At 39.2% G+C, this 12,006-nt stretch overlaps 2 protein-coding genes across 6 annotated transcripts; both read left to right on the top strand.

The window, feature by feature from the left end:
- The first annotated feature begins 2,579 nt into the window (after positions 1-2,579).
- On the top strand, positions 2,580-4,340 carry LOC114744402 (E3 ubiquitin-protein ligase RDUF2-like). Its single transcript, XM_028932576.1, has one exon. The coding sequence runs from the start codon at positions 2,711-2,713 to the stop codon at positions 3,848-3,850; it is 1,140 nt and encodes a 379-aa protein (XP_028788409.1). The 5' UTR covers positions 2,580-2,710; the 3' UTR covers positions 3,851-4,340.
- A 3,801-nt stretch (positions 4,341-8,141) lies between these two features.
- LOC114744396 (E3 ubiquitin-protein ligase SDIR1-like) lies at positions 8,142-11,780 on the top strand. Of its 5 annotated transcripts, none has more exons than XM_028932568.1 (9): positions 8,142-8,249; positions 8,994-9,113; positions 9,229-9,283; positions 9,368-9,417; positions 9,512-9,719; positions 9,857-9,971; positions 10,648-10,690; positions 11,052-11,177; positions 11,373-11,780. In XM_028932568.1, the coding sequence occupies exons 2-9, from the start codon at positions 9,036-9,038 to the stop codon at positions 11,499-11,501; spliced, it is 804 nt and encodes a 267-aa protein (XP_028788401.1). In that variant the 5' UTR covers positions 8,142-8,249; positions 8,994-9,035; the 3' UTR covers positions 11,502-11,780. The 5 variants fall into 5 exon arrangements, with proteins under 5 accessions (XP_028788401.1, XP_028788404.1, XP_028788405.1 ...); XM_028932571.1 differs by lacking the exon at positions 8,142-8,249 and adding an exon at positions 8,354-8,379; XM_028932572.1 differs by lacking the exon at positions 8,142-8,249 and adding an exon at positions 8,483-8,513.
- Positions 11,781-12,006: the final 226 nt, after the last annotated feature.

The following is a 12,006-nucleotide window of genomic DNA, read 5'->3' on the forward strand; positions in this document are numbered from 1 at the left end:
CATTAAAATACAAATTAGTTCGCAAAAAAAAAATACAGACTATATTTTTTATTGAGATTAATAGGAAGGAAGGTGTTTTAAGACTGCTCATGGGGAAAAGAAAGAGAAGAAGAGGAATAGTGTTTCAACTTTCAAGATCAAGAAGAGAAGCATGATACTTTTTTTTTTTCAAGTCATTTTTTATTAATAATTAATTTAAAATGGTGGGATGGGATATGGGAACATGTTCAAAATTTAAACTTGCTGGCGTGATAAAAAAATTAATTAATGCAAAATACATATTAATTTTAGGGAGAATTACGATGAGATTCAAAGCAATGAAAACAATTGAAAAACAAATTCCAGAGGTTGTTTTTCTCATTATAGGACTTGTCATTATAGGTTGTTGAGATTGTTATTAGGATCTTTTTGTAATTATTTCTCTTCTATGGGACTTGATTGTAATTCTCTCTTAATTTTATTGTAAAAATTAATTTGACAGAAATTAGCTTTTACCTCCCGCAACGTACATCAAATGCAGGGGGAATTGATTTTAAAAAAAAATTAAAGTTTATGAAATGGGCTATACCTTTTTACATATATAGGACGAGAGGGAGTAATACTCAGGATGGATTTTAAGTTATACATGCTTATTGATTTATGGATGATTGAGTAGCACTTGTCTTTCTTTCATTATTTATTTAAAATCACCCAACAAAAAAAAAAAGAAATAAGTGAAATTATAAGCAAGGCCGCTGGGGGGAAAAAACAGAGATGAAAGAAATTATAAGGAAGGCCGTGCTGGATTGTGAGGGGGCGGGGCTGATTCTCATGGAGATGGGGGCCGGGGCCGCGGGGCCAGTTAGTTGTGAGTTGTGAATGCATATTGCACAGTGTACTGTACAAAGGCAACAACTGGCGGCATTCAGAAAAACCATGCCCCTTTGGCTCTTCCTATTTCTCATGCTTTTGCTTCTCCCTCTGTATGTCCTTTTGTTGACCGCGCTTCTATCTTTGCTGTCGCTGATTCTGAATGCTTCATATCGTGTGTATTTGCTAATTCAATGGGGTCCTAGATTTTTTTTAAACAGCATTAGTATATTTATTATTTTTAAGCTGTTTGCTAATTAAAACAACCACGTCATCCATAATCGGGTCAACTAAGGTTCATTGAGTGGGAGGTGGAACGAAGACGGAATTTAAGTTGTGAGACACTCCTTTGAAATCTTTTTTTTTTTAATGAGAAAATCACGAAAAAAAATTTTGAAATCAAAAAATTGTAAATAAGGATCCATTATAATATTAATATCAGTCTTAACAATAATTAATAAATAATTGATAACAATTTTTGCGAACCACTCTTTGTATGTAATTTTTTAATTTTGAAGTTCCTTTTTTTGTAATTTTTTCTTTTTTTTTTTTCATTAAACTTGCGGATTCACCAATAATCCAACCTGTAAATAGAGCGAGTTCGCTTGTTTGACTTTATTATTTTCCATGATTACTAATTTCAACCTTGCAGGAGAAAGATGGCAGTGTGGGTATTTTGGCGGGGGATGGGCGATGGCCGGATGCCTCGTTTAAGGAATCTTCTCTCTCTCTCTCTCTCGGGGTACTATTTGAATTTCAAACTCGGCGTCTCTCCATTGAATCCACGCGGTCAATATCTTCCTTTTTATTCTTTTTCTTCTCACCCCTTTTTTGTTTTTTGTTTTTCAATTTCACTAACTTTTCAGTCGTGGTCTTCTTAGATTAACAATTACTCCCAAGTGCTCGCCGGGGATCCTATATTTCTCTACTTTAATTTAATAGGATTATTTATATGGTTTTATACTATTACTATTAAGGCTTGTACAGTGCAATATTTTATATTTCAGTATCATTTTTGAACACTTCTGAAATTAACAGAAAAAAAGAATTCCAGTCATTTTTTTATTTATTTTAGAGGATGCTTACAAATACTTAGGGTGTGTTTGGTATGAGGGATTTGGAGGGGAGGGGAGGGGAGGGGAGGGATTTTAATCATTTTCCCTTGTTTGGCAACACACAAATTTTAGGAGAGGAGGGAAAATTTTTTAAAATTTCCCCTCCCCTCCCCTCCTCAACCTCCCCTCCAAAATTGGGAGGATTTAGAGGGAAAAGGCAATATTTTGTCATATTATGACCATTATGTTCATATTTTGTCATGTTGTGACTATTATGTCTATATTTTGTCATGTTGTGACCATTATGCCCACGCCTTAAATAAAATAAGAACAAAATTGTCCATATTAAAATATTTTTCCCTCCCCTCCCCTCTTTTTTTATAAATCCAAACAAGGTGATATTAAAATCCTTCCACTCCCCTCCCCTCCCCTTCTCTCCATTAAAATCCCTCCCCTCCCCTTCCTCTCATTGAGCCAAACATACCCTTAAGTATGAAGTAAAACAGGCTCCTGATCTCATCTTTTAATCGTGCAATTAATTATTTAATCACTTAATCCGAGGAGCCCAACTCACCGATGCCGTCACCCCAGCCCATCGCCACTAGTCTAATTTCTGATGGCTAGAAATTTCCAAGTATTTTCACCATAAACGCGTGGCCCACACGCAAACGTTTCTCTCTTCAATTCGTCTTTCCCGTTCTTCTGTCTCTTATAACCACGCTCCCCCCTCTTGCTCCTCCTAGCAGATTCATCGTATTCTCTCTTCTCTCCCCCCAGTCAACTCTGGACCTCTACCATAATCACCGATGATGAACTCCGACACGGCACCCCTCCCGGCCTCCTACTGGTGCTACAGCTGCACCCGCTTTGTCCGCCTCTCCGATCGGGGTGATGTCGCCTGCCCTCACTGCCAAAGCGGCTTCGTTGAAGAGATCCACGACCACCCTTCCTCCGATCATCACCACCTGAGCCCCTTTCCTCCTCCCATCTTCCCCGATTCAGCTCCTACTTCCTACGATTTCAGCCGACAAGGGTTCCGTCGAAGACGCCGCAACGCCGGCAACAGATCGCCCTTTAACCCTGTAATTGTTCTTCGTGGACCCGTCGACGCAACCGCCGGACAGAACGGTGTCGGTGGTGACCAGGAGGAAAGCAGCTTCGAGTTGTACTACGATGACGGGGACGGCTCTGGTCTCCGACCCTTGCCGCCGACCATGTCTGAGTTCTTGTTAGGGTCAGGGTTCGAACGGCTTCTGGAGCAGTTTGCTCAGATCGAAATGAATGGGTTCGGGCGTTCCGAGAACCCGCCCGCTTCCAAAGCAGCCGTAGAGTCGATGCCCACGGTCGTTATTGAGGAGACCCATGTGGGTTCCGATGCCCACTGTGCCGTGTGCAAGGAGGCGTTTGAACTGGGTACGGAGGCGCGTGAGATGCCCTGCAAGCACATATACCACTCAGACTGCATCCTCCCGTGGCTTTCAATGCGCAATTCGTGCCCCGTGTGCCGCCATGAGCTGCCGTCAGATCGGAACACAGTGGACAGTAGAATGTCGGGGCAAATCGATGACGAAACAGTAGGATTGACGATTTGGAGGCTGCCTGGCGGGGGCTTCGCGGTTGGGAGGTTCTCTGGTGGTCGCAGAGCCGGTGAGAGTCATTTCCCTGTTGTATACACAGAAATGGACGGAGGACTCAATGCAAACGGAGCTCCGAGAACAGTTTCCCGAGCAGCGAGAAGCACCAGAGTCAGAGAAAGTCGTGGCTTTGGCAGAATCGTTCGCAACTTCTTGTCATTCTTTGGGAGGCGCCGGTCAAGGTCAAGTTCAAGTTCAAGTTCATCAGCTGGTTCTGAGCGCGAGTCCATGAGCATAAGTCGTAGCCATTCGATCTCATTATTCGGTAGGAACTCGAGGAGGCGCAGCAGAACTTGGGTCTTGGAAGATTGAATTTGGAAATAGCAATTTTGGGAAGAAAATTATTGATTTGGGACACCATTTTCAGGGAAGAGATTCATTCTGTACATAGCATAGAACTATCAAGTATAAATTTTTAATTCTGCATCAATTAGCGGATCTGTGAAAGATTACGAAATGGGTCTGACGACTTGATTCGGTAGATTGCAATTTTTGTGGGAAAGAAACGTGCGCTACTTCACATTGCTAGCTGGCAGTGATGGTGTTGGTAGCTGAGAGAACCGACGGAGCACACAGCTATGGATTCAAAGAAGAAGCGAAAGCGATGCTTATGACCCCGTGCTCTAAATTATTGATTCGCCCAATCGCCCATGCCAAGTTTATCCCGTCGCATATTCATTGTAATCATTCGTTCAAGATAGATTATGTTTTTTAATTTCTTGGCATAAGATGCCGCTTCCAGTTTGCAGTATAGAATGGTTGTGACAAATTGTGGAGAATAAAATAACTGCAATTGTTGATATGGATGGTGTGCGTAGGAGTTAGGTGATGGATGGGATTGGGTGGCGGGGCAACCAGCTGCAGAGCTCCGACCCTGGGCAGTAGATGATGCATACATTTCAGGATGGGTGTACTTTCAGTTCAGGGTTGAGTTGACCCAGTCGGCCTTCGTATTCCTATGACAGGGTCAAGGATGGGGTGTTGGGGCCTCATTTGGCTGGCAGAAACGTTCCACGCGGCATTTTCTTAACCCCCATCCCAGCTGCTTCACCCCTTCCTCTTTGCTGTTTCTGGTAAACTACCTACGTCGCACCTTCTTCACCACTTCTACTCCTTCTATCCTTTCCCTTTTTAATATATATTCTCTCCCATTCGCTTCACACGCACCCCCATCCAAACAATATCTTGTGCACGCTCTTCTTTGGTCATTTATTGTGATCTAAACATGCATTTTGAAACGACTATCACATACATTTTTTAACCACCATATCGCATTCTTTTTTGTTATTTTTTTTCCTAAATGATACTTTTATGAACTGAACAGAAGCTTGGCAAAATATAAAACACTCGAAAGTAAAGTTTTAATTGAGAAGAATTTAAATATCGATTAAAAAGGGGGGAAATTGTATCTTGCAATTTTAATCAAAATCATTTCTCGAAATTCTAATTTGAATGTACAATTGAAAGCTATATTTTATACACAGCAAAAGAATGGAGTCAGGCAAAAAAGCAGTGTCTAGTGATGTAACGTATTGCTGGATTATGAGTTAAAATTGTAATTTATAAAATCCGACTTCTAGCATTACAAAATGCATCACATGCCTGAGGCAGTATTTAGCTTGAAAAACGGTTACCAATAGCTTGTCAAATACCAAACCGCCTAAGTCTCATACTCGAGTATTAACAATAGCTACACCCAACAGTCAGGGGACAACTGGCCGAGCCACTCATCTGAAAACTGACGTCCGATCCGATCCATGAAATTACTGTGCTGTGTCAAGTGTCAACCGCAGTGTTGTGCTTAATGTTTACTGCAAAGCGGAGTAATTTTGGTAGTATAATAACAAAACATGGATTTCGAGGCCTTCATCCGTTGTCATAATTCGATTTTTTCCCTCTTGGATCACAGTTTATGATATAACAGACGCTGGATCTGCCTTATCTTCTTCGACTCGCATTTTCCTAGATGACCATAATTTACATTATAAGCAGTGCTTTGATATTGAAATTTATTATAAAACTTAGGACCTGTTTGGTTCAACCCCATTGCAAGCTTGCAATGATAATACTTATTGTATTACCATAAATGATATGTTTGGTTTGACTTGCTAATGGTAAAAAAGATTATAATGGCAATATCAATTGTACTTTTTGGGTAATATTTATTCCTATGTGAGGAGCTATGAATGATCATTGCAAGGCTGTAATCTCTCATGAATGTCCATTTTATTCTTCGTAATCAATGTGAAAATATAATATTTGCGCTTAAATGTTATCCCTCTCCAAACTTTATCTTTCACCTCTCTCTCTCCCTCCATTACCACCATCACTGCCTCTCCTTCTCCCTTGTCTCTTTCCTTTATTGTCGTCACCTCCTCATACTACTTCACCTTTACTTCCAAATTTGTTGATATTTGTCCCCTCTCTCTAGATCTGTGTTGTTTTGGGTGCATCACATGTAAACACAGTTGATGGAGAAAGGGAATTGTTGCCGGCAGTGAGAGAACTCAAATGTAACTAAAGCACAAAGTCATGCAAGATGGGCAATGCACAAGGGTCATCACAGTGAGAGACAATGGATGTTGAAATGACATATAAGAACTGTATTGCGTCTAAGAGCTGAAGACGCTGAAGGCATCTGTATAGAGAAAAGCAATGTTAATTTGGTTCTTTCTTTCTTGTTCACTGTAGTCTAATTATGGAGAGAAGAAAACTGAAAATGTTTCAAATTGGAAAATTCAAGACAAAGCTGAAGCAAATATGGAGGTGGACTATGAGTTGTTGAAGAGGTGTTGTGACTTGCAAGGATTTGACAGAGGGGATCGGCAATTGCAGAAGGAGGTGTAGGAGCATCTCTGTCTTTGCCTATGATTGGGGATATTCTAGACTTTTAATCTTATTTTATTTGATTAAATGTAAAAGATAATTTTTTTTTTTTGCCAAATCTTATTAATAACTTACCAAACATATTGATGGTAAGGAAATTTACATCACACCCCATTGTATCACAATGCATTATTATTTATAAGCACTTGGTAATTGAACCAAACGGGCCCTTAATATTGATATAATTGTTTCCGTGAATATGAGATTTGAATTAATTTATGAAAGATGAGTTCATTTTCAAACTTTGTAAAGCATGGGATGCAAATTCTATTTTATTATGATAATTCCAATTTTTTTTGGCCAACGATAATAATCCCAATTTATTTATATTGTTCATATTAAATAGGGATTTATATTTAATGCGATATTTTAATATAGAATCAATCTTTTCAAGCCCCCAGGTGAGTTCCTCGTCCTAATTTTCTTAACCGCCATCCTTATTTTTTGTCTCCCTCCCTCTTCATTCTCTGTGAAATGTGAATTATAATTGTGATTTTTGGAGAGAATTAGATGAACTGTCGAATTTTTTTTTTATTGTCATTTGGTGTGTTATGTACATGAAATTTCCTGGGGAAAAAGTTAATGTGCATGAAATTCATCTTGTTCTAAAAATAGAGCCATGTCTCACTTTGATATTTTCAATCAAAAAATTAAAAAAATAAATAAAAAATGTGACAGGACGGGTCACGGAAATCTGGACTAGATTGGCTCGTATTTGGACATCTAGTCTAATTGTAATGGAGGGATTCGCCCGTTCTAAGATAGGTTCCACGAAAGAGCAAAGCCTCATAATATATATTATATACATGGTTTCACAAACAAGACTTTGTTTCTTTTTCAATTTTTTAATGGGCTATGGTGCGTCCAGCACCCTGAACTATTTACCCAGGTGCGTCCAGTGGCTTAAAGTAATTTTGGGTGCATTCAGTATCCTAAACTAATTAAAATAGTGCGTCCATATCCCAGGCTAACAAAAATGTTATGTTTAACTGTTACTTTCCTGACTCAGTTTAAAGTTGACCCAGATATTCTAAATGGTAGACATATGGACATTTGATATGTATTATTCTTACTCAAAATTGAATTTATTTCCTTCCTCTTCTTCTAAATAAATTGACTTTTGAGTAAGAATAATACACATCAGGTGCCCATGTGTTTACCATGTAGAATATCTGGGGTCAATTTTAAGCTAAGTCAGGAAAGTAACAGTTAAACATAACATTTCTATTAGTTTGGGATATGGACGCACCATTTTAATTAGTTTAGGACACTGGATGCACTCAAAATTACTTTAGGCTGTTGGACACACCTGGATAAATAGTTCAGGATGCTGAGCGCAGCTTAACCCTTTTTTAATATATGGCGCCTCAACAGGAATTGAGGATGCAACATTATTAGCCAGCTAAAACAAGCAAACGACATCCTAGAAAAAAGGAAAACGCCGTCATCCACCGCTTAATGCAATGCGGTAGTGTATACGACCGTGTGTTGCTTTTGGGCGCAATATGAGGCATCCTATGGGGAGCTTCAATCCAACGACGCAGGCTCAACCTTCTTGCATGCCAAGAGGGCGTGGCAGCGGTTGGATGGAGAGCACATCGAGGTGTCAGCTCTTGGACTCTAGATTTCTCCTCTGTCCATTATCCAAACTAAATTCTCGCGAGTGTTTCTTTCGGAAAAAGTAAGTAGGTGGTGAACAAGTAATTGCATCTATAAGTAATAGTTGGGAAGAGAAGTACATCACCGCCAGCAACACTGAAAGTAACAGAGGAGCCTCACAGTTGAAGATCCACTCTCACTTCATTTACCTCCAACCAGACTCCTCGTGAGTACCATCACCATCTCTAAGCTTTGTTTTTTGGTATTTTCTGCATTGATATCTCGTTGGCTGCCGAGAAAGGATCACCAGGAAACCAACAGGAAAGGGAAGCAATCTTATGCTTTTTATATAAAACGTAATGTCGGAGAGCATTCTGGAAAATCCCGTATCATCTCCATCCTTTCTCTCCCTCTCCTTAATAATAATAACTGGGGTCGTATTGGAGCTCGCAGGTGTCCTTTTTCCCGTTGATGATTAATTCTTAAATTGGTGCGTTCCTAAATTCAGCCAGTCCTATTAGTTTTCTCGAAAAAGAGAGAAGAGCGATATTTGTGGGTCTTCCGGTAATCGCATTTCTAACCTGTTATCCCTCACAGTGCGATAGTATTATTTCTTTCAATTTCACTGAATAAACTGTCAGTTTTAGAGATTATTGTTTACACTATAATCAACTTGTTTTCCCCGGGTGATTAATGATAAACTCTAATAGCCTTGAACTCTTCTTTTTTTTTTTTTTGGTAGAAAATTGGTGATACTGATAAGGAATCCACGAGTGTGATTGCTAAATCACGTCTCTCGCTTTGATCTCTGTTTATGTGCTCTTGCTGGTGCTTGATTGCATAATTACTTATAACTTGGTCATTCTTCACAGTCAGTTCCGAGACTCGGGATTGGCATTTTCACCATGTTGATCGATCACTAAAGCAAGTGCATTGATAAAATTAACTCTCTCTTGTGCTATCCTAGCAGGCATAGTGTCTTTGTGACTTGTTGGTTGAAAGAGTAGCAATCATGAGTTTCGTCTTCCGAGGGAGCAGAGGAGATGTGGAAAGTGGATTTTCAGAATATGTTCCTGAAAGAACCACGATGGTATATATTGTTCCTTTGAACATTAGTCTTCGTGCTGGTTTACTTCCAACAAGCTCATATTTTATTAATAGATTATTTGACCAAGCTCTTCTGGTCTTCTCCTTCTCCCAATCAGCGTGTCCATCCAGCCCGGCCAGTAAATAGCAATGCTCTGGCTTTTCTCATCACAGGTGATTTAGTAGCCTCTGTATATAATGCCTTTCTACTCTTTAAGAATGCATCGTCAATTCATATCTGACGTGTTTGGTCTGCAGTTATCATGCTGTTTATGATATTGAATTCTCCCCAAATGTCACATTTTTTGGTAAGAAATCACTAGGCATTTTATGCGAAAATGTTGATAGTTGAGTAGTATACATCATTCACAATGTCATGACCATGGATGCAATTGATTGTAGATGTGGCTTATGCTGATTGTGTTTGTGATGGCCACAAGCCTGAGGATGTATGTAACTTGGCAACAGCTTCAAGCTCAAGCAAGGGCTCATGCCGCAGCAGCTGAATTACAACTTCACATGCCGCCGTCCATAGCAATTGCAGCTAGAGGACGCTTGCAAGGACTCAGACTTCAGCTTGCGCTTCTTGACCGTGAATTTGATGAGCTTGGTATTATGCCTTTGAATTTTTACTTTAACTTCTGTGTGATTTAGCGTTCTTTTTAAGATCAAGGTGCTTTTAAAGGTCGCATACTAGGGCATGAAGGTTCATGTAATTCTGTTTGTTCTTCCTTCATACCGGGGCAGATTATGAGACACTGAGGACTCTGGAATCTGACACTGCTTCTACTACTACTTCAATGACTGATGAAGAGATAAATGCCTTACCTGTTCACACATACAAAGTTCCTGTCCCAACAAAGTGAGTTGTGTTAGTCTTTTCAAGAAAATAATTGTGAATTCCGCAGAGGAAGGCCTCCCTTCTTTCTTGTGTTTGTGTAGCTTTTTTGGTTCTGAACATGTTGGTGATTGCCAAGCTATCCAAATTCATTATTCTTTTAGGGTATGTTTGTATTCAGTAAACTGGAGCATTAGGGTAGGTTTAATTTAGATTCAAATCAAGTGGGAGGTCTAAAATAAAAGCATGAGCTCCCCTTGTCCTGGAGAAGCTTATTCGTTCAATTAATTATTTTTCAGGCTGAACAGAAATGCCTCACTGAAGTTGCAAAATTTGTCATTGCGTGCGGTTTTGACTTTATGTCCCCAATTGTTACTGGTGTGTTGCTAGAAAAACAAGATCTGGTGTTAATCCCTGGCGTAGTCTTCATGTTCAATTAAATGATATGCAAAAGCAACAAAATCGGTGGGTGATAATTTGGTCTTGAAGTAGTAGCTGATCGTTTACTTGAGGATCAGTCAGAAAAGGAGTATAAATAGAAGGTTCTAAAAGATAATATGTTCAGATGTATAAAGAAAGGGACAGCATGTCAAAATTCTCATAGAAAGTACAATTTCCCCGCATCGTCTATGCCATGTTTGTATAAGAAGTGCTGACTCATGAAACTGATGCGGCCCAAACTTTGTTTTTCTGTCAATAGGGATGGCTCAGCTGGGTTGGCTTCCTCTTCACGCGCAACCGAGGTCGATACCTCTATCGCCTGTCTTTCTTTTGGTTAATTTATTGATTCTTACAATTTTCAGCAATGATGGTGTAATCACTTACTTTAATTTAACTCCTGGTTGCAAGCTTCATTCACTCTAAGGTTATGTTATTGCCTAACAGAATTTTCAGCGAGACAGGAAAAACAGTCGAACTTTCTATGGAAGTCTCAAAACTGGACCTGTGACGTTTTTCAACTATGATATCATATATGTAGCTTGCTTTTCCGATACTATAGCTAGTCTTGAGGCCATTTTTTCTGTTTTGTTTTGGATCTTTACAAACTGAGCTTGCTTGTAATGTTGAGTAGTAAATTTAGAATGATGTCATGTTAAAGCACAGGTTAGGCAAGATAACGGCGGGACCGAGGGAAATGCGAAGGGTCCAGAAGATGAGCTAACGTGTACTATATGTTTGGAACAAGTTAAGAGAGGGGAGCTAGTTCGTAGCTTGCCATGTTTGCATCAGGTTCGGCCCCTTGCTACTTTCTCTATTCTGAATTTGTTTTGCCTCTCTTGTTGCTGCATAACGCGTTTGATTTGAAGAGGATCTTAGCGCGCTTTCAAATGGTGGTTACATGAATCTGTGTGTGTGTGTGTGTGATTTGCATATATATAAGCGATTTATTATTCACATTGCTTTGTTTCTTGGCCTTTGACTCAGTTTCACACGAACTGCATCGATCCATGGCTGCGACAGCAAGCAAAATGCCCTGTGTGTAAATTTAGAATGGGGTCTGGATGGCAGGGAAATAGTGGGGACAATGAGTCTGAAGGCGCAGATACTGTGTAGGGTTCTTCAAACGCATGAATATTGTGCACAATTCTGTTTTGAGCATTTGCATGAATGAGTTTTATTAGGGTCTCATGCTCATAAATCTTGAAATATTGGCGTCCTGAATAGAAAATAGGGTTTCATGAAAAGTTATTACTCTTTTTTTTTTTTTTTGGGGCCTTGATGAAAAGTTAATACTCTAATGTTCACGTTATGAGCGTATTGAGCGAGTTTGTTGACGCAACTATTAATTTTTCCAATAAAATGGTTGTAAAATTTCTAATTCTTCATTTGTTCAAAATGTAACATGCTCCTTCCCATAACCTCATCCCTATTGTAAAGATATTTTTTTATGATTCATAATATAATGCATTCTGTTTTAAAGTATTAATTTTTTTACTTAATATTCCTAACTAGTTATAAAAAGGATTAAACTTAGATTAAGTTAGTTAGGTCAGGTATGTCTAAATAGTAAATTAGTTTTTGCCACGTGTTTTAATTAGACATTCATGACTTAGCCCTG

Source organism: Neltuma alba, unplaced genomic scaffold, assembly GCF_004799145.2.
Source record: "Neltuma alba isolate B1F8T4 unplaced genomic scaffold, ASM479914v2 tig00004358_pilon, whole genome shotgun sequence".
Taxonomy (NCBI): domain Eukaryota; kingdom Viridiplantae; phylum Streptophyta; class Magnoliopsida; order Fabales; family Fabaceae; genus Neltuma; species Neltuma alba.

Coding starts and splice junctions, on each gene's coding strand:
- LOC114744402 (XM_028932576.1), top strand. CDS start 2,711: ATGATGAACTCCGACACGGCACCCCTCCCGGCCTCCTACTGGTGCTAC.
- LOC114744396 (XM_028932568.1), top strand. CDS start 9,036: ATGAGTTTCGTCTTCCGAGGGAGCAGAGGAGATGTGGAAAGTGGATTT. Junction 9,114..9,228: donor TTCCTGAAAGAACCACGATG/GTATATATTGTT, acceptor TCTCCCAATCAG/CGTGTCCATCCAGCCCGGCC. Junction 11,178..11,372: donor GCTTGCCATGTTTGCATCAG/GTTCGGCCCCTT, acceptor CCTTTGACTCAG/TTTCACACGAACTGCATCGA.